This window comes from Struthio camelus, chromosome 20 (genome assembly GCF_040807025.1).
Source record: "Struthio camelus isolate bStrCam1 chromosome 20, bStrCam1.hap1, whole genome shotgun sequence".
Lineage (NCBI taxonomy): Eukaryota > Metazoa > Chordata > Aves > Struthioniformes > Struthionidae > Struthio > Struthio camelus.
This window is the reverse complement of record NC_090961.1, coordinates 8,189,322-8,216,976: the sequence shown is the minus strand read 5'-3', so window position 1 is coordinate 8,216,976 and position 27,655 is coordinate 8,189,322. Positions and strand designations below refer to the sequence as shown.

General features: G+C 37.9%; 1 protein-coding gene across 4 annotated transcripts in view; it reads right to left on the bottom strand.

The window, feature by feature from the left end:
- Positions 1 to 509: 509 nt before the first annotated feature.
- The window catches only part of CDK5RAP2 (CDK5 regulatory subunit associated protein 2), a 212,462-nt gene continuing 185,316 nt past the window's right edge, over positions 510 to 27,655 (bottom strand). For 3 of the 4 annotated variants that reach the window (XM_068914368.1, XM_068914366.1, XM_068914369.1), the window contains 14 exons: positions 25,355 to 25,964; positions 23,620 to 23,852; positions 21,164 to 21,212; positions 20,156 to 20,343; positions 18,885 to 19,010; positions 14,500 to 14,616; positions 12,550 to 12,739; positions 12,213 to 12,334; positions 10,688 to 10,936; positions 8,519 to 8,778; positions 6,046 to 6,192; positions 3,879 to 4,017; positions 1,500 to 1,546; positions 510 to 605 (listed from right to left, as the gene is read on the bottom strand). In XM_068914368.1, the coding sequence (XP_068770469.1) occupies positions 546 to 605; positions 1,500 to 1,546; positions 3,879 to 4,017; positions 6,046 to 6,192; positions 8,519 to 8,778; positions 10,688 to 10,936; positions 12,213 to 12,334; positions 12,550 to 12,739; positions 14,500 to 14,616; positions 18,885 to 19,010; positions 20,156 to 20,343; positions 21,164 to 21,212; positions 23,620 to 23,852; positions 25,355 to 25,964 (2,537 nt within the window). In that variant the 3' untranslated portion in view covers positions 510 to 545. The remainder of the gene's footprint in view (positions 606 to 1,499; positions 1,547 to 3,878; positions 4,018 to 6,045; positions 6,193 to 8,518; positions 8,779 to 10,687; positions 10,937 to 12,212; positions 12,335 to 12,549; positions 12,740 to 14,499; positions 14,617 to 18,884; positions 19,011 to 20,155; positions 20,344 to 21,163; positions 21,213 to 23,619; positions 23,853 to 25,354; positions 25,965 to 27,655) is intronic. The other variant, XM_068914370.1, reaches the window with a different exon arrangement.

Sequence of the window (27,655 nt, the reverse complement as noted above, 5' to 3'; positions counted from 1 at the left end):
TAAGTTTCTAATAGGATAATGAGAAAGCTCAGCATCAAGCGGCTTCCGAAAAATCTTCCAGATATACGTTTAAAATGCTTTAAAATACTGAACATTTCTCACAGTGTTACAAAACAATGACAATTGGCAGAACTAAGTATTTTTTTTTTTAAACTACGTTCTTTAACGTCAGCAATATAGAAACAGTTGAGAGGTGGACCATGATCGTCATTCTTTCAGGACCTGTTTGACTATAACAAATGGTTTTCTAACACGACAAGTACAAATATAAAATTTCAAATGAGCCAACTTTAAAAAAATCTGGATTTTTCTTCAATACTTCCAGTACCTGTTTCTGTAATAAATATTTAAAAACCATCTTTTACATTACAGAAAATGTTAAATAAGTTATTTACCAAAAGCTTTTTTTTTTTTCCCTCCTTTTTTTAGACGAAGGATGACTCCAATAAAAGAGCTAAATGAACATTTTTACATCAATAAATAGTAAGGCACGAAGAAGCAAACAACTATCACGGGAACAGTCTTTATTAACGGACCTTTCTCCATCAGAGAATCTTTTTTTTGCTGGTATAGGAAGCCGCTTTTTGATTCTCAGCTGGTTGAACCTGGTTAGAAAAGCAATAATTATTACTATTTTGCAGTACTTCAAATGCACATAATTTGTTCCTAGTGCTGGGCCATAATCCTGCAAAAGGATCTGCAAATATTAACTCCTATGTTCAGTAGATCTTCAAATTAAAGTGATAAGACTTCTGTAAGCATAAAGACCTTTTTATGTCATCAACTTATAACTCAGAGGGATGAGTCAATAGTATAGCAGCTGCTTAAGGAAGAGTTTTGAGTAGGCACTGCTGACAAGGATAATGAAAGAAAGATTTATGGAAAATTTAAGAGGGAAAATTTAAGGGGGAGCTGGGAAACGTACAATCACTCAGAGTGGAATGGTGTGAGGAGAAGGATGGGATTTAGGAGACAAGAAGTATATTACATCCTTCAGGGAGTAAAGTCTGAACCTTCTGGGAGAAATCAAATCTAAACAGTGAATACTTAAACACTCAAACTAATTTAATACTCTGCATTAGCAAATAACTGTTTACAGAAGCTTTGCCTATTGGGTCTATATTTTACAAAAGCAGCACCAGCTATTAACACATACAACAGCTTTAAATAAGGATTCCTTTTGCGAGCTTAGTCAGTAGACAGGTTATTGGACTGTGACCTGCTGAAAATAGAAGAAGAAAACTGGAAGAAGAAGAAAGATATATGAATATTAATCTAGGGGAAGCATCAGAAAAGTTACCAGGTTTCTTAGTTAGTTACTTGTTCAGTCATAAAACTCTAATTTAAACATTAAATATTATGGAATATTTATCATGCTGAACTGCTATCACCTAGACTTGATCATAAGATCATGCCCCAGTAGTAAACCCAAAGCAGATTAGACTAACTCTAACGAATATATGCCACCAGCTTTAAATGTAAGCAGAAGTTTGACTTACTTCCAGGTTTCCTCTAGCCTTCTTCAAGACATCATGAGTTAAAACCACTGGAAAGAAAGAGCAGATTAAACAGACTACTGCACAGTTTTTCTATAAACTTTTCTATACTGGAGTCCTATGACCAAATATTAAATAGCATACACATCTACAAGATGGACCAGGCAAGCCTCATTCTCACGCAGCCTCCTCCTCCCACCTCAACTTTCTTATCAAAATACAAAATCGTTACTCCCTCCCAAACACTGTTTAAAAGCTCAGGCTGCTGTAGAAACCTCCAATTACAACAACGCAAGATACAGGGGCAACATTATAAAAGCAGAAATAGTTATAGAAGAGCACAATGATTTGCTCAGGACCGCAGGGCAGGTCAGAAGCAATGCCAGCACAGGAACGCCGTTTCCTACTCCCTGGCCTATATTCCACCTACTGCATAGTCAGCTTTTCAGATGTAAACGCCATATGGGAAGTCTTTTTAAAGTATTTCTTCCACAACAAGAACTACATAGGTGAAAACATGCATATCTCACCACTACATTTAACACCAGAGAGGTGCACAGCCCCCATGTGATACTGAGGACCTGGATACTTTGATCCAAGGTTATCAAAGCGAGACATCCTGTCCATTTTAAGGGAAGATGGTGAATGATCTAACTACAATTTGATGTATTAGGTAGATCATTGAGGGCAGGGGAGGAAGAGGGAAATGTAGGATGGAAGGGTGCACAGGAAGGACGGGATGGGAAGAGGACAGATGGCAAAACAAGTCAGCCAGCTCCTCCAGCTTGCTTTGAAGAGCTCCAAGTTGTCTTGACTCATTCGGCTAGTTAGCCTCTGGAGGGGAGAGGAAGAGACCTGTGAATGGAGGAGGGGATGCTTCTAAACAAAACTGATATTTAGAAATGTCAGGTTAAATATGTGATTCGCTAACCTGTGTCAGCTCCATAACTGCTGAAAAATACCATTCACAAGTACCAATTTAACATTCTAGTCTCAAAAATAAGCAATTTAACCATAATAAAGATTTTTCATTACAACAATAAGAACCCAACAATTCCAAGGGTATAGCTGTCATGAGATAATTATACCCTTGGCAGATTACTGCAGTTTGGCACTGCATTTTTACATGTTCAGAGGTTAAGATGAGGTTTATAAGCAGGGAGGCCGAAGGAAGCATACAGAAACCTCGGAGCCACAAGAACGTTCCAGTCTGCCTCTAAAGGTATTTAGCAATGCTCAAGTAGGAATGCACTGGGAGCCCGAATATTCTCCATGGAGCTGACCAGCTACCAGGAAGTTTGGAGGATGAAGGCAGGCAAGGTCACCTGTGGTTTCTTACTAGCAAAAGGAGAAAGGAAGAAATAAAAAGAAGTGTATGCATCATAATAAATTTCAACAACTTCCTATGATTTTTGTTGTATGCTTGGTCAGGAATTTGTGTACAGATGCAATTTAGAAACGTTTCTGAAATTGCCCTTTAAGGCAACGGTAACTTGACATCTATAATTCCCATAATCAATGAAACTTAAGAGAAAATTGTATCTAGGTCTATCTGGGTAGCAGAGTGCTCTTTGCTCATGAAGATCTCTGCTAGTAAATTCATTTCACCTTGCAGACTAGATATTTCTAAATCAAAAATATCAAATTCAGTACATGAAGAGAATTCAGAGTATGTGACACTAACAGCGAAGCTGCTACTAGCCAGGCAGTACTTTGCATTAAGAAGATTTCAGAAAATGGAGACTTCGTTTTATTAGGATCTAGTCAAGAGGCTGAACGTGCTGAAAAAGAGTGAGCAAAGCAAGAGGCAGACGTTCTGTTTTCTTTTTGAAAGTGTGGAGTAGAGAGGGTTGGGGGTAGCGGCTGCGGGGATAAGATGTTGGCCATAAGGCCAAGAGCTCTACTGATTTATGCTCTGCCCAGCCCTACTGAAATTACCCAGCAAGCCTACGTGAGACGTCTCTGGAACATAAGAACTAAGCAAACTAAATCAGTAAATCTATCCCATGCCTATTATTTGGGCAAACATAATAAAATAGCTTTGATTTTGATATGGTAACTCCAAACTGAGCTATTTAAGGTTAAAACCTGAACAAAACATAACTTTGTATTTAATAAAAGTTAACTTTTATGTCATTTGATAAAACACCTCTGAAAGAAGTGACCAAAGCCAGTCAATAAATACTAAATCAACAATCTTCAGGCAGAAGACCTATGTAACACAGATATAAAAAAAAATGTAAGCTGTGGAACAAAATAACATTCATAGCTGAAAAGAGTAAAATATCACGTCACAGCCTACAGTCATTTCATTACTTCTGACTTGAGCTAGGTAGCCATGAATTACAAAAATAAAGAACCAGGAATGAAACAGTCACTAACACTGATCAATGATGACTTTCTCCATGTTTTCCTTCAGCTGGTTTGTGGAGTGCAAGCGTTTCACTGTGCTATGTAACTTCTTCTCTTGCTCAGACAGTTTCTTACGCAATCGAAATACTTCTGCTTTCATTCCTTCATCCTAAATTGAAAGAAGAAAATATATCAGAATTGTTACATAACCTACATTGTACATGGTTAATTGTGATATACGTTTGTACAAGAGCCCTCAAACCTATACACAGTGCAGATAACTCCCTAAAGGAGTGCCACATCACTCACTGCTCATTCCTCCAGCTTCACTTCCCCATGCCATCTGCCATGAGGCAACCACAATTTATATAGAAAAGTGTTAAAATGAATGGACTGATGTATTCCTAGCTGACTTTTATCACAATTGTTATGATGCTCTGAGAAAAGACTTAACATCAGTGTTTATTTTTGCTTTTAATCTTCCATTCCTTTCATTTCTTTTGCTCTTAGCTGGAAAACATAATGAAGGCCAGTGCTATGGGAACAGCAAGTATCCCGTATGCCAGGTTCAAAACTTCCAGCTTCCTTCTCCTTTAACAGCGGATGCTAATTTAATCATAGGGCTGAACGGTATCTTAGAAGTGACACCGACAGTTTTACTGCAAAATTACTTGACAGTATCATTATTTAAGGTTCAGTTTCCCCACTACTTCTCTTCAAGTTACGGTCAGTATCTTGTACAACAGCACTGCTAGTAGCCCTGACATAGTCTGCCAGTATTGCTGTATTGCTGATCTGGATCCTCATGCAAACTTAAACTTGCACATTTTTCTTGCTGTTGTACCACTTGTTAAATAATAACGTCTTCTGGAATTCTCTCCTAGCATTTAGCTCTTCAGAAGAACTGATTACTCGCAGTTCCTGTGGCTCAGGACATAAGGCAGTGAATACTCAGTATCTTTCAGAATCAAGCTTCAAGAGATATTATTTCATATACTGCATTGACGATATCAGAAGCAATCAAACGTCCTTAAGATCTCAGTACACTGGGTAAGAAACTCTAGAAAAAATTTCTATTAGATTCTGTTTAGGTTTAGTCTTGGAAACTGAGTTCTCCAACACTAGGTCAGATTTTCAGGGGTGACCGATCCAGATCAAGAAGGTTTAGAGCAGTATGAAAGCAAAGAATAAGATGCATCAGAGAAATACTGAAACGCATTTGTGCATCTGTGTGTTAGGTTCAGATACTGCGATCCAGGCCAACATACAGCTGTCTGTATAAATTTTGTGTATAAAAAGGTTGAAATGGAAGTGTACACACTTCTCAAGACATCCCAAATATGGAACTGAAATACAAGTGATCGCTATTAGACAGCGCAGTTTATTCTTACTACTTTTGTGATTTTGCACATTTAAGGCCACTAGAAAATACTAATAAAAAATGTTATTAAAATGATATATAAAATGTTTGCTTTCCTAAACCTTTATTTTCTCAGCAATATCCTGCTTCCCTGAAGAAACGCACACAAAAACCTCAGGGAAAACATTTCAGATTTATTTTAAAGCCAGAGTTTCAAACAGTTTCATTGTTGAGTGGTAGTACTAGGACAGTATAGATAATTCATTCCTCATTCAGTTTACTTTCCTTCATTTGCATAGTGCAATCCTTCTTAGTTAAAATGTTATAAAACTTGTCTTGAGTTTTTTGTCACACTTTTAAAAAAACTTCTTATTTTACACCTTAGGCATCAAAACCGTAAAGGTAAAACGTAGCTCAGATTATATGAACGTTGCTGAAGTTTTTGTTGTTACTGGCATACAACGTAATCAAATTGAGTTTGTTTTCGTAACAGGCAGACCAATCCTTTTCTTGTTAAAATGGAATGTTTGTCACCTGCCTAGGTCTCCTGAATATCACAAAATCAGTGTTACGGACTGCACCTTTACTGTGACGCCTTTTGTGAATAAACCCCCCAGCACACACTATGCTCTCGACAGAAAGCCAGTTCACATTTGGCCTTAGCCTCCAGTGACTAGAGCTACCTAAGTCTGCGCGGCCAGAGACTGCAGACTGGCTATCCTGAGTTCATGATCTTTGACAGATTTTCCCAAGTGACACGTTCCTAACTCATGCATCTTCCTCGACACATGTTAAAACAGTTCCAAAAAAACCAAACAAAATAAAACACATTAGTACCTGAGTGCCATGAGTAGTATTCTGTACAGCTTTCACTGGAAGGGAAACTCTCCAGAGAAGTTTCAATAAACGTGCAGCCTCTTCTAAAATCTGCTGTACCGTGTCAATCTCTGCAGAAAAGCTATGCAGTGATGCCTGGTCTGGAACCTACGTTGGAGGATGACAGATATGCTATATTTTACTTTTAAAATATTAAGAAATTGTCATCTTAATTAATAGTGGAAATCCAGTTAGTAAGATTTCATATTTAAGATGATGTACACAGCTAGCGTGTGCCGCAAAAAGCTAATTTATTAGTTTAAAAAGACTGTTGAATTATACATTGTATGAAAATTTGAGGGAGGGAGAGGATTTATCCTAACCAATAACCATGATTAATCATAGGTTACATTTACTAGATTTGCTATGGAAATGGTTGGCAACTCTCTTTTCTCTGTTTGCATTTTGTGTCATGTTATTTGAAAGTCAAATGACTACAGACATCAATTTAACCAATATAGATGTTTCTTAGCAGACCCTTTAAACTGTTCCATTTAATGCCAAAATAACTATCAGGACACACATAAAATGTTTTCCTCTGCTGAGAGATGAGAAAATCAAATTGAAGAAATTGCATAAACATGAAATAACAGAGAAAAAAAGAGGGAAAGAATGCAGGAGGAGCAAATAAACTGCCAATGCAATTGTGATAGAGGGAGGGAGGGTAGCGAAAGAAAAGCATTCATGCTTCCTGCCCCCATCCAATATATCATCTGAATACTTATTTCGCATTGTTATCTAACCAGAATCCTCCTGTCACATAAAATGTCCCATTTGCTAAGTAGTCTGAAACTTCAGAGATGTAAAAGTTTCATAGGAAATTGCAAATTGTGAAACTTCCCGCTTTTATCTTTACACCAACAAAAAAAGTTAAGATCTTACAGGGAGGCTACTTTTTCAGTTATTATTAGTATTTTAACTAGGTCAATTGAATACGATACTTCAGAGAGTCTAATTGTCATCCAGATGTTGTTTTACTGCGTGAGTACACGTGATACCACAAAAAGAATTTCAGAATTGTTGTAAGCTGCATCTTCAATAGCTTCACTATCCATAACCACGACAGAGAAAGAAAATTAAACCACGCAGTTGTCACCTTCTGGTTTTTAAAGACCCACACAGGCCTGGTTTTAACAACATTTATTTTACTGTAAAAGTGGAAGGGTGAAAGGGACCTTCATTAGTCACCTACTTCACTTTCCTACTCCAGGGCAGGAAAACTCTACATGTAATTTTTCACAAACATTCATGTAACCTGTTGTTAAACAGGTCTCCAGTGATAGCGATTCACTAGTGTCCCCGAGCAGTGTCCATTCTAGAATTTCAATATTTTTACCATTGGCATATTTTTCAAATGTCTGATCCCAGCCTTTCCTGCTCCAATTTAAGTTTCTTAGTTCAGTATCATCTGCCATGGACATGCACAAATCATTCCTTCCCTTTTTCCTGAAGCCTATAGGTAGATCTGTCGTATTCTATCCTTCCCAAATACATTACCAGTCCACTAACTGTATCCAGGAATTAACAATAATAAGTAATAAAAGAATAGTATGAGTAAGCATTACTTTTTCTCCTGATCTCACAGGAAAAGAAGTAAGTACCTGTTGTATACTATACTTCCTTCAGTGCATTAGTCAACGCAAGGCAAACATTTTATCACTTTAAGAATTATTATGTTTACGACTACAGCAAGAATGCTATGATTTGATATTACTGTGTCACATGGGATGCAGAAACATACACCATGTATTAGAAGACAAGATTTGATCATTAATAAGATATTCAAATTGCTAGACTAGCTTATGATACTGCTACAGTATTCAATCAATACCAGCAGGCTGAAAAATATTTTTAAAATTCCCTAACATGATACAACCCTCATTACATCATACACATACATCAATCATTAATGTACAGTTAGCTATATTCTGCCCTCTAGCAATATCAGGTGATAAGTGGAGTACTTATCAGCTGTATATCTTCAGCTGCATATTAGCTTTCTTCTAATTGTCTCGTATTTCCTGGGCTTATCCAAAACCTTCAGTACAACAATATTGCCTTAATTATTTTTATACCTAGGTTACTGATACATACCCTCAGTTTAATTCCTTTCTAAGCATTTCCAAAGGTGTATCTGTTTTTTTTAAATCATTTCCAGTGTAACAACTACCAGTTTCCACAGTAAAAGCAAGTTGTTCCTCCTTGTTTCAAGTTGCAAGTAAAAGTGAGATTGCTTATTAAAGGACCAGAATTAACTAATAGCCTCATTAGCCCAGAATTACAAAGAGGTGCCTGCATCTAGATGAGGCTGTGGTGCCCTGACAGTTATTCAGAGAACCTGCTGCACCGTTTGCCTGTTTCTTTGTTCATGTAATCTACACACCTTGCATCTCCAGGCAAAATTCACCATCCTCTAACAGCTTTCACCGCTTACCTTTATTCCAGGTTCTTGCAGTTTCATACCAGTGACCTCTCTTAAAGAAATCTCCATTTCTGCTAAAACCTGCTGCCCTTCTGAAATCTGTTTCCGCAGAGCATTATAATCTTCAATCAAGCCAAGAACATGCCGTCCGTTTTTGTCTGCCCACATACGATGTCCAGGCACAAGACGAGGGGTACACACAGTACTAGAAGATGAGGTGCTACTGCAGTGTGAAGTGCTGTCCAAATCATCTTTAGATGTTAAGTGTGTGCCTAGGACAGAAAAAAAAAAAAGACGTTTTAACTTTTTCTAACCTTAGATAAAGAACAGATCAACACTAGAGTTCTCTCAAATAGAAAGTCTGGGATAAAGACGACATGCACGTTTAAGAGGTTTTTGGATGTACTTGGTTTTGCCAGTGACATGCACTGTCCACGCTTCTGTAGCTCAACAACATTTCTGCGGGCAGCAGGGCATCTGCAAAGATTTTCTATGTATCAAAATGGGAGAGAGAAGAGTGCATCAGTAGAAGTGAACATACTTACTAAAAAAATCTTCCAAGCCCTGCTTGTGTTCCTTTTCTTTGCTGATGTTACACTTGGGGTCAGGAAGCAGGGAAATACAGCTGGTTTTCTAGTACTGAGGGCATATATCTGCCAGCATTTACTTACATTCATGTTTTCAGCATCTATCCAAAGCCCTAGATACCTCTCAAAATCAAGTTTTATTCAGATAATCTAAAATATACCCTGAATGAAGATATTATAATCAACAAATATAAGCTTCTCATTAACTCTACCCAGAAAGTATGACGTTCTCCTCAGCTATATCAACCGTAAGACTGTATCTATATCCTCCCTCTTCAGACCTGCCAAATTCCCAAAATATCTATGAGAAAAGACACAAGGTAGGAAAAGAATCACAGTACATCTAGAAAGCTAATAAATTTGGCTGTGATGTTCCAAGGAATCTTCCTGGTCTGTATCAAACCAAGCTATCCTACCTGTATATCAATTTTCTCAAGGACATAACCAGCTTCTCCAGCTCTTAGCTACTTAACTTGATGTAGGTCAAGAGCAATATCTAGGACTCTGCCTAGAAACTTATCAGGAGCAAATGCAATTTGGGGATATTGGTGATACATACTGCTTGCCTGATAGTCACTCCACACCTACTTGATCATGACTGGCCCTAAAGAGACATCCCTGTATGAAACGCATGATTGTAGTTGAGTGTTCAAGTAGTAAGGGCACAGAGAATGCTAGCAGAATTTATGTGCTAAAGTCAGCATCTCCCTTACTTGTACAGAGTATTGTGGAGTATGTTATGTTTTTCACCTGAAGTATGATTCTGATTGGGCATGGTGGATCCTCCAGAGAAGTAAGGCTGTAAGAAACCCTGTTGTGTCTCATGAGCTCTCACACTACTCCTTTGATTAGTGCAGCTTCCTCCTGCGGTGCATACGGTTAGATAGGCATGTGTGGGCAAAGTGTATGCACACAAAAAGCTCCACTATTATTCCTTCTCATAATATGATGTATACCTGTACAGGCAGTAGGAGAGCTGGCTTTCTGCTGTAAGTACAGGAAGATGTTACTGTGCAGGGGACGTTAGCAGCAAGAAAGAACGTTCTTGTGCCCTTTGTATCCCATCTACATTTATATCAGGGCCACAGTCTAACCCTGAGTGTAAACATCACATTTTCCCTGATTTGCTAAAATGATATCGCTTAACAGTGATTGAAATAAAGATAAAATATTCCTCAAGGGCATAAAGGGGACAACTGATTTACAGAAAGACCATGTAGTGCACTTATTGATCATTCCTGAGTATTATATAGTCACCCCTAACAAATGCTATAGAGCTGTGCATTAAAAAGAAGAATCCCCAGGGAAGCAACATTTATGGCAGTTTAATGTAGGCATCCTTCCCTCCCAGACATTGCCTGCAAATGCCTTTCTTGAATGAAAAGCACCTGATAGTCGGAGACTATAAGACAGTACAGTGTGCATTTCACCTCCAGATGCACTAATAGCTCTAACTGGAAAGCAATTTGAAAGGCTGATAAACAGCTCCCGAGTCATGCAGTTGATGTTGTATGAGGCTTTAAGAGAAAAGAAGCATCTTTAAAGAACAAGGCATAGGTTCTACAGTATGATAAGAGCATGAATGGCACAGTACCATTGATTCCTGCATAATGCTGAGCTTCTTGTTTGAAAAGGTAGTTGATATTCACAGCTGACTTTGAGCCCACTTCCTCTCTCTTTTCTTTTGCAAGCTGCTCCTCTAATTTTTCATGCAAAGTCTTGTTTGTCTCTATGCTTCTTTCAAGCTGTACTCGCAAACTCTGTATTTCAGTCAATAGTTCACGTAAGTCAAGTGGATTGTTTTGATCTTTTCGAAATTCTTCCGACGCATCATGTCTGGGATCTGAGAAAATTTTAACAGAAACACTTAACATCTTTAACAATTAAAATATTAGCAGCCTTTATTGCAACGCTGAGTAAGTAAATTATAGCCAGCTTTATCCTCAATATTAAGAATTAACTACAAACAGTATTAAGATAATGGTTTGACAAAAAAGCAAGTCCTAATTGCTTCTACCCTCAAAAGACTTAGAGAGCTGAAAATTATTTTTCACTTTGTCCAGAAAAGCTAGTAAGTCTCACGCCAAAAGCAAAATTATAATAAGAGAACGAAGAGGATTTACAAAATTTGAAGTGCATTAACACACAGTCTGGGGAAAGAAAAAGGAACAGGTAATCTTGCAGTGAGGAGGAGGGATCGAGTACATCTGGGAGTTTAATTTTATATACTGAAGAAAAAGGAGAACAGTGATCACCTGGCAACCAGATGAACCAATCTGAACCTCAGAAAAGCAAGGGCTGTGTTCATCTTTTCATAGAAGGGAGTCAGCACAGAAACATTTCCATGTATTCTTCCATGCTGAAATCAAACCGTTCTCCAGAGAGCAGGAAGGACGGTGCAGCACCGTCTAATTACCTTATGAGTTGCGCAAGGAAACTTACCTCTATCCCTCAGCCAGCTTTGGCTTAAAGCCCTATGCCAACAAGCAGGAAGAAAAATGAACTTCCACATGAACCGCTAATGGGAAATTTGCTGGATCCTACAGAAAGCACGCAGTAAAGACCAGCTTTCTGGTCTAGTAGAGACGACACTTCTACCTAACCATAAAACCAGCTATGTGGTGGTATAACGTCCTTAAAGGGGTAGGAAGAAGCCATATAAGTCTCATTCCTACCCCTCACCTTTAGTGACAAAAAACGCACAGGAAATTATTAAATGTCTCACTTAGAGAGAGGTGCCAGCACTTCTCTCTAGCCCTAGGGAGAAGAAACTACTCTCATATTCAGTCTTAAGAGAAAGCACAAGCTACCTGAGTAAGCACTAGCTGCAGGAATGGAACAGCATGCGTTTAGATGACAAGTAAATATAATATGACAAGTAAATATAAATAAAAGCAAATAAATATAATAAATATAATAACGAAAAGCAAATATCCCCATGAAGCTTATTCAGACTGAGCCACTGCCTCATCAATACTTGTGGTTAGCTTAGCTAGCAAAGATAAAAGAAACTTTGGTGTGCTTACTCAGAACATAATCACAGAGCTTAACTTCACACATTCAGAGAGGGAAGGGCTGCAAGGACCAAGAACTGTACAGAAACAACTGTGCATTTATACCTGTCTTCCTTTTCCTTGCTTCTTCCAACTTTTCATAAACCTTGAGCTCAATTCGGAGTGACTGCAGTAACTTGTCATTCTCAGAGAGCTGATGTTGCTTTACGTTCAGTTCTGTTTGCAACCTGTAAAGTTCCAATGAACTGCGAAGTTAGAGGTTAAATTCTTCTTGTTTATTTCAAAATCTAAAATCCGTTCCTCTTTCTTCCATAATTCTCCCCTTGCCTTTGGAATATAGCTATGCACCTCATTAATGTTAATGGCGATGGCTAAACACATGCATGTCACATGGACAATTTTCTTCTCTAAATGAATGTCTAAATGTGGACAGAATCAATACCTGTTTAATTCATTACGACTGCTGTAAATCTCACGTGTCAGATATCTGGTTTCATCCTCCTTTTTGCCAATTTGCTTTTGCAACCTTTCATTTTCTTTCTTGATGCATTCATAATCCTCGTGAAGATGCTCAATGATTGCATTCTTCTTAGAAAGGGATTCTCTTAACTTCTCATTTTCCTTTTGTTTATCTGCAACAAGAAGAAATACAAGGTATTTGCAACGCCCACAACACACTGAAGCCATGCTTTTTAACAAAATCAGCTTTTTTAGAGACTGAGAGAAAGTAACAGCTGCTCTTGTGAGCTTTAGGATTTCAGTATTTTGAATTTTTTAATGATTTTTGGTAGATGCATTTTCTGTAACAGTACAACATTCAAACCCCAGGACTCCCAAAGGATTCGATAAAAGAGCTCAATAAAAAACCTGTGTACAACCTGGTAAGGCAAACGCCCCCAACACCTCTTTGAAATTGGTCAGAAGGACAGCATTCAAAAACTTGTGGCAGCACGTTCCCAAAGAAGGTATATGAATTTTGCCTCTCCTCACCAAACAACAAATTCAACTTCTTTTTAGGAAGGAAAGAACTGACTAGGCTTGTTCCCGTCTCCTTGTCCCACAGCAATCCCTCCATCCTCTCTTTCGTAGCGCTACTTATCTGCAAACTCTATCATACCAGACCTTCTTTCCTTAAAAAAAGCAATTCCCTAAAATTAATTCTGTGGCAAAGAACTGTTGGTAGGAACAACTGATGATATTGAGATACCTGCTATCAGAGAGGCTAACAGGACAAATAAGTAAGTTTGTGACCCTAGGTTTAACACCAGAAAAGGAGGAGGCAAAGAAGCAACAGAGAGGAATTGTTCCATTTCCTGACAGTTAGAAATTCACTCCTCATCTTCAGCAGACTCATTAGAAGTGTATGAAAATGGTAATTCCCACGTGCTGTTAAACATGTGCATCCCCAGCCTTTCACCACTGAAGAGGTCAAAGCTAACACTAGACAGAAAGCACCTGAGACCAAAGAAAGCAGGAGGTACTTAAGTAGTGGCTCTAGGGAAGAAAAAGATTTAAAAAATTTTTAAAAAAAAGAGAAAAAAAAAAGGAAGCCCACAAACTCCAGAGACACTGGCATTATTTTAAAACACAAGGGCAACAATGTTTTATTCATCACGGTTCTTATACAAAGAAACCCCGATATTACCATATCATATTGTCAAACACGGAAACAAACAAAAGCAGCAACACCTCGTATTAATAAAAAGCAGAACTTGAACAAACTGTTAAGCTCCAAGAAGTGCTAAAAGAGATGAGAGAATGCATGACTCGAAGAAGTACAAGTGCTTTTATACAAAGTCTCTACACTGCTCTGAAAATATACCTAATTTTGGCTTAAGCTGCCTTTAAGAACTGCTAGTTTTTGGTTTTCTTAGGGGAAAAGAATAGGATAGACTGCTAATGTTCTCTCTTCACAGATGTGAAGATAAGGAAAGTTTAATGTTAATCAAAGAGATTACAAATATTTCTGTTAATGAAACCATTCAGTACAGAAGAATTGCAAAGGGAAACAAACTAATTACTCCCAAGCTCAGGAGTCTGCTGCAGAGGGTGGACTGGGCAGGTTAAGTATCTTCTTTTTGGAAGCACTTTACAAGAGAACAGAACTGAGTGAAACTATTCAGGAATAGAAGCACGGGGGAAAAGGAGCAGGAAATGAATATTAAAAAGCACATTAAAAATTGAAAATGCTGAATAAACAGAAAGAAAGAACATTGCTCCACCCCCCCTCATCACTACTAAACCCAGTTTGAGTGCTTATGGTTGAGTATGGAATTTCAGAAGTGGGAAGAACAGGGAAGCCAATTAAATAAATGGACTCTAACTACTTTACTGTTTGCTAATTTGGAGTGAGTTGCAGTCTACTCCTGTAAAGCACAGTGTTATATTTTACCTCTGGATCCTTTTGCTAGCATTACATTCAGAACTTGATTTTGCTTCCTCAGGAAATGAATTTCAGAAGTCAGGGAATTATGTTGCTCTGAGCCATGGATAAAAATGTTTGCAGAACCTATAAATATATACATAAAAATGATTTATGAGTCATTTCTAGGTCATTAAAGATTAAACTTTCCAGACAAGAACAATTTTAAAAATTGCAGAAAAACATGCTATGAAAGATATTTATCCCCTCTATATTTTGAAGGTTATCACTACAAACTGAGAGGCAATTCAAGTAAATGCCAAGTGACCCAAAGCTCTGAATCACAAGTACCTCCCATCACTGACCGATCATTAACAAAATTGCAAAACTACCCTTATCAGTTTTCACCTGTCAGCCACAAATGCAACAGGACAAAATGCAGGAGTATTTTCTAACATTGCTATGCTTTTAAAATGCTGTAAACCGTACAAAGGTCTACAGTGTTCCGTAAAACTCTTATTCAGTATTCTGCTATTCATACTCTGCTGTATTTTGTGCTACCATTACAAAGGATAGCTAGATAATACAAACTAATCCACAGTGGGTAATGTAGGAATTCAAGGTAGTAAGTCTGATAATACATTTGCTACCAGGCCAACCTAGAACATAAGGCTGGAATCACAGTTCTTGCCTCTGATCACAAACTGAGAACACAGTTACGATCGATCACAGGGATGGAGATTCATCAGTCTTAAGTTTACATAACCAGGGCTTCCATCAATAACCAATGGGGAAAAACAGGCACCTCCAGAGCAACCTATTTGATGTAACGTCTATGTGCCTCTCTGAGGATGAGTTGCACTATCCTCTGAAGAGGCAGGCTTCTCTCCAGGGCCACCAAGAGGAGCTCTGAATAACCAGCCCAGGTTTAGATGTCTGACTTCTTGAAATTTAAGGCTGATAAATCCTGTTCTGAGGATCTTGTGGCACTAGTCATATGAATTAAACTGTTAAACTGAGCATTCAGTTGGTCAAATTCCAGTCAGGGTAATCCTCACGACGCATTGCATTTACACCACTCATCCCACAGTGACGTGTAACGTTACAGCGCGTTCTGAAAACTGCTTTATTCCGCTCTCAAGGTAGCTGCCTCTGAAATGCAAGCGTTGTAATTGCTATTGCCCCTTATAACCTACTTATAGTCAGTAAAACACTTCAGGACCCACTGGAATTAACATTACTATTAAAAGCATTTTGCAGTTGATTGGTTATCCCAGTATCTACTATGCTTTAAAGACAGAGATATCTACACGAGTGTCAACTATTTGGTTGACAGAGAAAGAACTGTCTGGCAAAAAATTAGCTGAATGTATGAGGAGGATGCCTTTCAGCTCTGGCAGTTCAATTCAATTTGATGTGCTGCGCTTCCTCTGAGTAATCTCATTTTATTGTAATCCCAGTTGAGGCTTTTACTCACTACCTAACTGGGATGTAGTGTGCCATGATATGCACCTCTTGTAGTTATTGAAAGACTCAAAGGCTCTAGAAGCCTGGGACTAATGGCATTTTACTATCTATATGTTAAAGAGTTGAGGTAGCTATGTGAACTCAAAAGGCTTTTTCCTTTCAGATTTTAACAAAGCAATTCAACTTGAAGTGGTAAAGCTTGATGGTCTCATCTTGATTCTAATTTAATTTACTGCCCATCACCCAGCTTTATCCTATTTGAAAAGTTATGCTATCACAGTCCTACTGAAAAGCTTTAAAATATAACTATTAGTTATCTTACATAATAAGGGATAATGTAGATCCAGTGGTAATAAGGCCACAATCCTGTAATTTGACCCACTACTGAGACTACTACTTCTGTGCAGAACCCTGCTGACATCCATTACACTCTCCATGGATGCAAAGGTCCAACTAACCAGAGTAAAGTGGAGCATCAGGACCTACAATTGCAATATACTGAGTTTTCATTATGTTAAGTGCTGAAAAAGTGAGTGCTAAGGAAGTGCACCTCAAAAGTTTCAAAGGAAACACTGACTGAAAGACAGATGCTGTAGAAAATCACAGCAAAGGGGAAGGAAATACATATCCATTCCCAGATAAAGTAAAATAAAGAGGAACTAAAACTGAAGATAAATCTGAGTATATACATTAGTTACTTATGGGTTACAAAAAGCAAACAAAAAACCTTTTTAATGTTAACTGCTGTTAATAACATTTGAAACCAAGGAAACTCAAAATTAAACCTTTAATTTTATTTTCGATTCTAACATTTGAAATGATTGCAGCAATTATTTTAGTTCCGCATACACTTCAAATCTCAGCTCTATAGTAATGATGTAGTCATTACCAGCACTTTTGTCATTTATAGACTACCAGAAGCCCAGAGGCATTTAAATACCTTGAAAATCTAAATACTAAAAATAGCACGGCAACAATAGTGGGCAGATGTGTGTGTAGACATACATACATACAATATATATCAGAGAGGCAGGAACCATTGTGTGTGTTAAATTTTGTTGAACAAACAACTCAAAAGAAAACGAATTTAAGAGATTCTCATTAACAATTAAGTATGTGGCAACTTACTTTGTTTTGTTTTTTAAAGGAAAAAAGTAAGAATATTAAGTAAAAAGTAAAAAAATGTTTTGAAAGGTTATGTCTCAAAGCTAAGATCTGCTTCAGCATCACTTAGGAGCTTCTTTTTACACTGGAAGTCAGTACAATGTAGCTATTTTCCTTTCTTCTCCAAATTTTTCCTCCATGCATTGGTAGGTGTACTGAGGCAGCAAGAAGACAGATGGAAGGCATAAGACAGTTTATAAAGAAAATATACTTTCACTGGATTAATGGATGCCCTTGCCAGAATCTTTATGAAGCTGTAAAAGAGCTGGAACTGTTTCAGTGTGGTTATTTCATGAGAACAGCATGCCTTTCCAGCAGCGTAAATACTTCATGAATGAAATGGATGCTTTTTATACACCTTTCCATCAGTGTAAATTCTTCTTGAAAGCCAGCTGTCATTTGTAGGTAGTATCCATTGAAACAACAACAGAAATGGATTGTGGAGATGATGTAAAACATAATGAATCTAATGTCAATATTAGTGAAACTGAGGAAGAGGAAAGCATGTATGTATTCTCTGCCCACTTCCACTGTGAGCAATACTGCATATTAATCAATTGTCCTATGGGAGAAAGCGTGGGAAGGAGAACAAGAACAAAGCAAAGTGTGGGAAAGTACACCTGGTACTGAGCGCTTGAAAAGGTGCTACGAAAGCCTCCTTAGCGAGAGCCTGGCCACCTTCCTGTGAAAAGTTTCAAACGTACCACAGAGCTCGGCTTTCAAAGACGCTGAACGCCAACAACAGAGAGCAGTGACTCTGAATTTGCATTCCTGTTTTTAGTATTTTTCATCCACTGCTTTATATTACAGTTCGGAATGCAAACCAACTCTATGTTAAAATTTCCATCAGTTTCTGTCAGGTACTTCTCATTAAAAACTCACAATGTCATTTTGCGTAGAAGACATTTATCACACCAATCAATTCAAATGGCAAGCTGAATACCACGGCCCAGACTGTGTTCCATTAAGGCTATTTTGCCCCAGTGTCTTAACATACATCGGCTTTAAAGCAGTCAGCAAATTCCAGAGGAGGAATCTCCAGCTGTCCTGTTAGCAGTGGCAGCATACTGACCATGCCTGAGAGAAGAGGTAGGAAAGCCAATTCCACAACATTCAAAATTTTTATCAATAGCAGCAATGTAATTTAGAGTAAAGCAACTCCTCCTCTACTTACACCAGGCTGCACTAAAATCATCTTGATATGACTGGCTTCCTCACCTGCGACTGCACCTGACTGGACATAGCAGAGAATTAAAAGAAGATGACATCCTAGAAATCAGGATGAAAAACCTAAAATCAAAGTCTATTATGAATTAATGAAATCCAAAAGGAAAAAAGTACAGGCTGTTAAGCTGGTAACAGGACTAGAAGGGTCTTTCAGTTCTCTGGATGAAATTCAACCATGGTATCATCAAATGGCATAAAACTACCTGATGACACTTAAGTCCTGCTCTCTAAGCAACGTGTGCAATTACTGGTGACATCTGATGTACCTGTATTCCATAAAAGATTTGTGCATCAGTACTGGGCATACTTCAAGCAGTGGAGCCAAGGAAGAGGCACATTAGATCTGTGTTTATGGCACTCCGCAGGCACTGTGGAAAAGCTGTGCCTGCTGCTAGAGCTCAAGATGCAGGGGTATTCAGAGGAAGGCACCTAATTTTGCAACTGTAAAGGCGTGGGGTTTACTCAAAAAAAGCATATAAAAAGTTTCCAACAGATTTTGATCCTTCAGACTTCAAGCAGAAAAGGTGGATTTCATTCATGATGAAATAACTTCTTACCTTGAGCTAGTTCTTTGTCTGTTACTTGTTTTTCAAGCTGCTTCCTCAGTCTCTCATTAGTTTTTATGGAGTCTTCTAAACGTTGTCTCAGGATTCGAATTTCTTGCAGATGCTCCATTAATAACTCTAAATAAACCGAGAGACCCTTTTTTTTTTATATAGAGCGAATGACTGTATTCCTTTTCACTGTGTACTCCTATCATACCTGATGTGTGTTAGGACTAAAAAAACTATATAGAACTGCTAAAAAATGGCAGACATTATACATCTGGCTCTACAACAGTGTTTTCCCATATACTGCACAAACCATACATTTAGTGAAACACAATGAAACAGTCTTGAAACTCCTGTTCTACATTTTAACTTACATGAATGTCCTGTTGTAAGATTTCTTTTAATTTCTTCTTCCTACAAAACTGTAGCAGATTACAGTTTTGCTCAGCTAAAACTGTCTCTGTGTCTGTTCTGAAATGCAGCTTCACAGTTAGACTCAACGCACCTACTTTATACATTTTTCCTTATAACAACAGGAAGCTTACGAGAGTAACTCAGAAAAAAAAATTGACTTTAACTTACACAATGTATACGTTAATAAATAAATCTGTTGTATCAAGTTTCATTACAGTACCTTTTCCTTCTCGCTTTGCCGTTCTACGATTTTGTTCCATCGGCTGTAAGTTTCGGCTTTACTCAGGAACTTACCTGTTCTAACTGTCACTACCTTATTTTTCAGTTTATCCATGTCATACACTCCTGGTTTACTCTGCAATATTTTTCTCCTGAACAGTACGTGCTATCTCAGCTATTAAATTTTCATCGCTGCCTATAACAAACTACTGCAAGCATCACTTGTGCTTAGCAAAACTATCCAGGCCAAACATGACACCGCTTATTAATTATGTAGCACTTACAGTTCTCAAGGAAACACAACACTGGCTTTTATAAAATTAGAAAATTTCTCTTTTTCAATGTGATAATCTCTTGACAATTGTCTATTTTCCCTCAAAACTTGTCTATTTAAAGATCGTCTGGAGTACCGTTGTCGAAAACAACAAAGGCACAAAATATCACAGTTAATTTTGTTTCAAACAGGAGGTAGTTCTAATCATTGTCATCTCTGTCTGCCTTATTACTGAAATTGCAATGGTTATGCAAGATACTGGAAAGTTGAAATAGACAAAAATTCCTCATTATTTCTTAATTGGTTCCCTCATGTCTTATTTATCAAAATTCCCCAATATCTAGTGAATCGTCAGGAGGGAAAAGATTACCTGGGGGAAACTTGTTTGGCAGAAGTGCCAGTACGCCAAGCTGTCCTTCTGCGAGGTCATGTTTGCGCTCAGGTGATCCAGGAGATGACTTTTCTGACATGTCAAAGTCAGACAAGCTATGAAAAGCAGATGGTACAGGTGATTCATCCTTAAGGTGCTGGTACATTGTGTTGTTCTTCTCGTTACCCCTTGCGTGCCAAACAAAACATTTTTAAATGTACAAGTGACTTGATTATTTTGGAAGCAAGATAAACAGAAAGAGTATGGTGTCAAATTCACAGGACAGAGGAAAAGCAAGAGATTTACGAGACAGAGCATGAACACCCACTACGCATCAGAGATATACATCTAGACTGAAATTCAGACCTCACTGAAATCAGCAGGAATAATCAATGGACCTCAAGTCTAGCATTCACATTCCAGCACTAGCCTATCTTAAGTCACCTTTGTGTCAAGGAGAGTTAAAGCTGCCTTGAACAGCCAGCTGAGGATTTCTGTAGCACAAGAGAATCCCAGGCTGGCATAAAATCAGCATAGAGCAGCCTGACACCACCTGCTCTCTTCACCTTCAGCGTAAGGGTGTTTTGAGAATGAAGTCAGACAGCACTGTACTTCAGTGATTCTGAGCCAGCCCCAACAAGGTCATGGAAACAGAAAGGCAGCTGACTGTCCCTTCTAGCAGCTGCAATTAGGATAAAGCCTAAGTATACCCACCAGCGCATCATGGCACACTAAGTGAACGCTTTGTGCGTGCTAATGAAAGGAACAGTCTTGGCGGCACGATGCCTCACCTCAGTATCTCAGCCATTTGCTGAGAAGTAGGGAAAAAAGCCCAAGTTAGATTTCTACGAACATTTTATTAACAAAATGGCTATTAATGAAACAGGCAACATAAGAAAAAGCCCTTCCAAAAAGTAACACAGTTGAAGCTGTGCTACAGAACATGGAGCATCCTTACCAACTTATCAAACAACAGTATATTTAACAAACACTCGACAGCGCTCTTACCTTTGAGATAACTCATAAAGTTTAGTAACTTTAGTACCTATTGATTCTCCTGCAAAACAGAAATATCTGATTAAAAACAGATATTGAAATTAATACTTTTCCTCCTCCATCTTCAACAATTTATTTAAATATATAGAGTAGTAAATTATTGAGTATCCATTGACTTCTCTAAATTCTCAACACTATGGGCATTAATGCCAAATGCTGCACATGAGCAAAGCCATTTATAGCACAGTAAAAAAACAATAACTTGCTCTGGAGTTCAAAAAAATGACTAAGGAATGACTGTGTATCACATTTGCCAGATTTTACAGCCTTACTGTTTCAGTTAACACACAAATGTAAAACATTGTGCTCTATCATGAAAGAAGAATTAGGGGTACATACCATCACTTCTTCAATAAAAAATACATTAAAAAAACAATTTCATCTCGGTTGGATTTTGGCCACTGCAGTCAGGCTAACCAACTGTCCTTAATAAACAGGCATACACAGGCGCTTGCCTGCGATATTCTCAGAGGCGTAGCTTGTGACCATAAGCACAATTCAGTGCTGGAGACCTGAATTCAGACGCTAATTTCAATAAGGAAATAAGAATTTTGTGGTGACACCTTCGTTCCCCATACTGTAAAATTTCTGTGCAATTAAGCAAAAGCGGTAGGCAAGAGCTGCACAGCTGTAATTTCAGGGGAATGAACTGAAGGTCAGGGTGGAAATGCAGAGACAGACGGTTGTTTATGCTACTTCTTTACAGTCAATTCTTAGCAAGCCGAATGTTCTTTATAACCCTACAAACATCATTTTATTTTAATGCGTGATTCAATGCAACACCATTGTGTTAGATATATTGAATTGTCTCGGTTGTCAGTGACTTTTCCTAGTATATAGGATACCATCTGTTGGTTTGGGGTTTTTTAAAGGCATTTAATGTTTATTCACTACACAATCTTCTTACTGGAAACGCAAGGAATCTCTGTAGCCACTGAAATCATTGAATATACTCAATCTTTTGTTATACTGCTATGACACACTAGCTATAATACCTCTTCCTCATACACAGCTCCTTTATATGAGCCGGTCAAAACCGCAACATGCTGCCACTCTCTTTAGAGAAAGGCAGAGTACAGACCACTGTATGCTGGGCCCTGAATGTTTCTGAACAAAGTGATCTTCTCGAACCAATTTCTGCAAGATACAGGAGTCAGGGTCCCTAAGTGTTTGGCTGAAGATGTCAATTTTGCAGCTGAAATCTCTGGAAGCATTGCCAGTAGTTTAGGTCAGAAAAGGTCACCCTTGTGAGAATAAGAAAAGGGCTTTCTTGCTGCACTTCACTTATGTTAGCATCCCTTTTCCATCACTTTGCCACTAATTTTCTTCAGAATAAGAGGTGAAGGTAATATGTATGGCCTCTTTTTCTTCAGGTGACAAATGTCAATTTTGATGACTGTTTTATGAAACACGGTGACATTTTAACTCTCTATTACAAAAGAGACAAACCTCCCTTTCCTTAGCCAGAGAGACCATTTGAGAGCAAGATCCAGGTCTCAGATAAAATAATTAGAAATGTAAGGAATACTAAAGCTCCTGAGATGGTCCCCTTTCTTAGATGTTTAAGGCTCTGTCATTCCACCTTCATGCTTTGCCCAGCGATAGGTGGGAATCAGGATAAACAGTCAAAAGGACTGTTTATCAAAGGCAAACGTTTATTTGACTGTTTTTCAAATAGACTCCATCCTGCACTGGCAATTCTCTACTACCAAGACAACGCTTCTTGTGTTGGCTTCTCCTAGAACGCACGCTCGTGAGGCTCCCGTTCTATTAGTCTGCCCTGCAGAAAGCCTCAGAGAAACACCGATTTTCAGTACAATAGTCTCTTAATTTTGTGAGCGGCTCAAAATTCTGAAAGGAAGTCTTCTCCTCTGCCTTCAGACCAAACAGATTTTCTTCACTCCTAGACTGTCTAGAGTGAGCCGTTTGGGTGGGGTTCTCCATAAAGCCTAAGCCTCTTTTTCCTGGTGTATGCAGTGACAGATGATTTTGTACCTGCATACAATTCATTTCTGTTTTGTCTACCGCAATATTACACAATGTAGAAATCAGCATGACATTGTCTTCGTAACTGACCCTCCATAAGGGTCCAGCGTAAGAATCCTGGAGGATTTTTTCAAAGCACTGGCCACAGAAAATTGGCTAGATGGACTACAATATGATAATTTCATCTTTCGCTGGAAAAACACAACTCAGCTCTCTGCAGCATATTCACCTGACTTGCAAGTGCCTGCACTACAGGGGAAAAACCTTCAGAAACCTGTAATTTTTCTTTTTAATTAAATACAGATTGTGTTAAATACCAACTGTGAATTACACTAATGGAAAGACTTCAGTGGAGATACCCTGAAATTTTGAGAGTGTCAATACACCTCAGACAATAAGCCTGCTGAAATACTGTTACTTACCATACAGGAATTTCCTTTCTAACTTCTCAAACAATAGTACACTGTGATTCAGCTGTTCACGGAAGCCTTCAGCAACATAATAATCCACATCACTGGCTTGAAGCAGTTCCTCAAAAGCTTTAATAAGGCTGGTCAGGTGTTGATGGTAAGTGACACAACTACCGCGCATCTCTTTAATTTGTTGGTGTTGAATGGAGAGTTCTTGAGCTTGTGAATGAACTAATGAATCATATCTGAGAAAAAGAATCATCTCTGAAAGCAATTTTCTGACCATAAATAACATTTAAATATAAAGTGAATTAAAATTGTAATTTTATGTTACTCAATTTTCTTTCAGAATGCTCTTGGAGACGATACATTTGTCATTGTGGCTGTTAACTGTTCCGTTTTCTATTTATCGGCATAACTTGTGGGTTATTATTCTTTACCTAACTGCTTCATTTATAAGATGGGCAGAAACTAGAATGATGAACTTGTTTGTTTGCCTGGAAGTAACCTGGACGGCATGTAAAGGTGCTAAAGTAAAATAAACGAAAGTGAATACACAAAAAGAATATTAGCAGAGACATGACCATGACCACCAGTACAGTCTTGTACTTCACAAGTCAGGATATACTTGTGACTTATGCAGTTATCCCGGACAGTGGCAATAAAAACTTTGCTGCAATCCATACTCTCTCATTCCTTAATTCATACAATTAGATCTTCTTTTGTAACATAGATGAGGTATGTTTTCAAGGTATATAAATTTATATGAACTATGTATCAGGGGCGTGCTTTACAAGAGTAATAGCTAAAGATATATTGCTGTTCTTGGTGGTGGTTGCTCAGTGACTCCAAATATTTTCACTCAAGCATTCTGAAGAAAGCCAATGGGCTGAATTGTCTGTCTTTGTTATACTTCCTGCCATTGTACAGACCCTCAGGAAAGTAATGATACTAGAGCCAAAAAAGAAGTTTGGTACTATAAGACCACATTTTATGTCTGTGACTTATATATATGCAATCCAAATTGCTGCTCTCAATCTTTCCATATGAAAAGCAAGACTGATACCTTCCAGTCTCCCATGAATGATTTTCTAGCTTATGAGTTTATGTTATAAAACTTCATTCATTAATTTCAATATATATCTACCTTCACATCCTTCAAAGGAAGGCACTACTGCACATAACTCCAAAATAAATTATAACTTGAGTCTAAAATTCTTATTTTACACATAAAACGTGGTCACATAAACTGAAGGGATAGCATGAATCCGTCGGCCAATTGTCCACCTAAGTATTTCTGGTTTAGAACTAATGTTGAGTTTTCTTATTTTTGTCACTAGCAAAAATAATTCTGAGTGCTGCAAAACTGTAACAGGCTGATTTTAGAGGTCCTCCCTTCTCAGACAGTAACCTGAAGAGAGCTGATTTTGCTCAAGAGGCCACATCTTGCAGCAAAGAAAGCTGTGGGTTTGGGGTGTGGGAAGAGATACAAAAGTCTGGCACAGAATCATTACAGAGCAGGAGATGGCATATTAGGAGGAATTCTGTAATAAGAAAAACAGTATTTTTTATTGCAAGGCATCTTTTAACTAAATGTTTCAGTTGCTTTATGTTAATGTCAGTGAAATTCAGCCTTTACCATAACAATGTGCTTGTATGTGAATAAAATGATCTTCATATTACCTTCCTCTGTTATTGCTATTGCTGTTTACAAAAAGGAAACTGAAACAGTAATGACGTTACTCACTTGGATGGTGATGCTTCTCTAAGTTTGTTTTGAAGAAGATACACTTCATCAAGAAGATGCATATTTGCAATTTGCTCTTTTCCGAGTTCTGCCTCATTTGCTGATAGTACATCCTTAAGATGCTGTGTTGTCCATGTACCAGGTGTTTCTGAAGACTGTGAATTCCCATTTTCCGTGTGGATCTCATAACCCATCTGCTGATGTACACTAGAATATGCTTCAGTTTCTTGCATAGCCATAGCAGTATCTTGCACTCGTATAACTTGTTCTTTCACAGGCGAGGCTGTGCCACTCAAAACTATAGTGGACATACCACTCGATAAAAGCTGGTTAGAGGTCTGCAAATGAAACACGAACATTTTGTACTTTTCAAGCTCAGACTTCATATTCTTAATTCTTTGTTTCAGTTCCTCTATATCATCTATGATTTCACAGTCATCAAGTGCATCTGTACTTGTTACACTCAATTTGAGAGAAAGCAGGCTCTTGGAACCTGAATAAGTTGTGGCTGAGTCAACGTCCTCATGTTCCATGGAATAAAACTCTTCATTTATCTCTTTTAATGAACGCTGGATATTCATGTTGCTTCGGTTATGATGATTTTCAATTTCTGAAAAACAGGAGGCTTGTGTGTGAATATGAATATTTATTTATCTGATATTCTATTCTTAATAGCACTAGAATGAATTCATTTGCTTCTGTAATAACAGAGTAAAAATGTGGAATAATTATGAACTATACTCCACTTGTTTTGGACTTCTGACCTCTTTCTATGATCTGCCCATAAATTCAGCTTGCACGTCAAATGTTCCAACCCTTTGATCAGCTTTCAAATAACCAATATTCAAAATAAATCTGCTTTTCTTTCCTAAAAGATTTAAACTTACATTTGCTATATTCAGTCCTGAACCAGAGACACTGATGAAGTCCAGTCCTTTCCAGCCACAAAGATGAGAACCTCAAACATAAGGCATTGAGATTTAAAAGTAGACTCTATGACTTTAAATAGCTCTTCCTAAAGCTCCTAATTAAATAATCTTTTTCTCCTCACTTCCAAAATTTATACAAAACCAACTGGAACATAAAACCAGCGGAAGTTTAAAAAGATTATCAACAAAAGAGTAAAACTTGGAAAAGGAGCTCTAATGACTTCTTTTTAAAAAGTGTCCTAAACAAAATCCGTAAAAATGTTTGATGTTAAAGGTTTTACTGGCACTCATTTGGCATGCACAGGGCAGCTCCTAGTTGACTTCGCCATTCATACGTAACGCAACCACCCCAGACTCACACCAATAAAAGTTATATATTCTTACATATATTCTATGCTTACAGTTCTGTGTAAGTTGAGAGCTGTGTGTGTAAGTATTTAAGAAAATGGTATTTTCTGGTTACCAGTAAATTAAATTCTCCTCTTCTGCTACCTCTGCAAGAGATCACTACTACTCAGAACCTCCCTTTTGGGATACTACCTTTGACATTTCAGGTTGGTCAGCCAGTTTGATGCTTTCATACAATGCATCTGTCTGCCCAGAGGTGCTTCACAAATCCATATACACTATTCTGAGATGAGAGTGCTCATTTCAGAGCAACTTGAAGGAAGAAAGGTTTTGTAGATAACTAACATGACAAGAAATAAATTCTTGACAGACACAAGACAATATCTAGCCCCAGTTACCCTAAAAACAAGACAGCCCAAAATATGGCTTCAAGAGCCAGCTTCCAGATAGAACTGAAGAAAAATCTAAATCCTGAACTTTCTAACAGTAAAGAACTCTGAAAAGAAAAAGGAACAAATCAATTCTATTTGTACTTAACAGTTGGTATCATGCTTAGAAGTCAATCTCAAACAATGAGATGTAAAGACCTAAACCTAATAACAAAATTAAAATAGCTTCATCTATTGTGACGGAGCTTGGCAGGTACTGTTACCACTTTGGGATTTTCTGCTCCTGGGTAAACATAACCTAAAAGCGGGAGAAACACTGAAGTTGCGATACCAGGATACGAACATATTTGAAATTATATACGGATTGCTGCATACCATTTTTCATGTCATTATGTCATTTCTGTCATGATAGAATCACAGGACAGAAATGCTTCTGAATAAACTCCCATGCATCAGAAATCAAGACAACACACTGAATAAGAAAACATAACATTTAAGTTCATTATCTTCTCCTCCGGGTTCTCTACCTGAAAGGCGAAATACCTTTGACTTTGCAGCTGGTTGCTGCAGTAAAACAGATGTCAAAGATTGTTGTGGATTCAGATAAAGGAGGGAAAAAAAAAACAAAATAGATA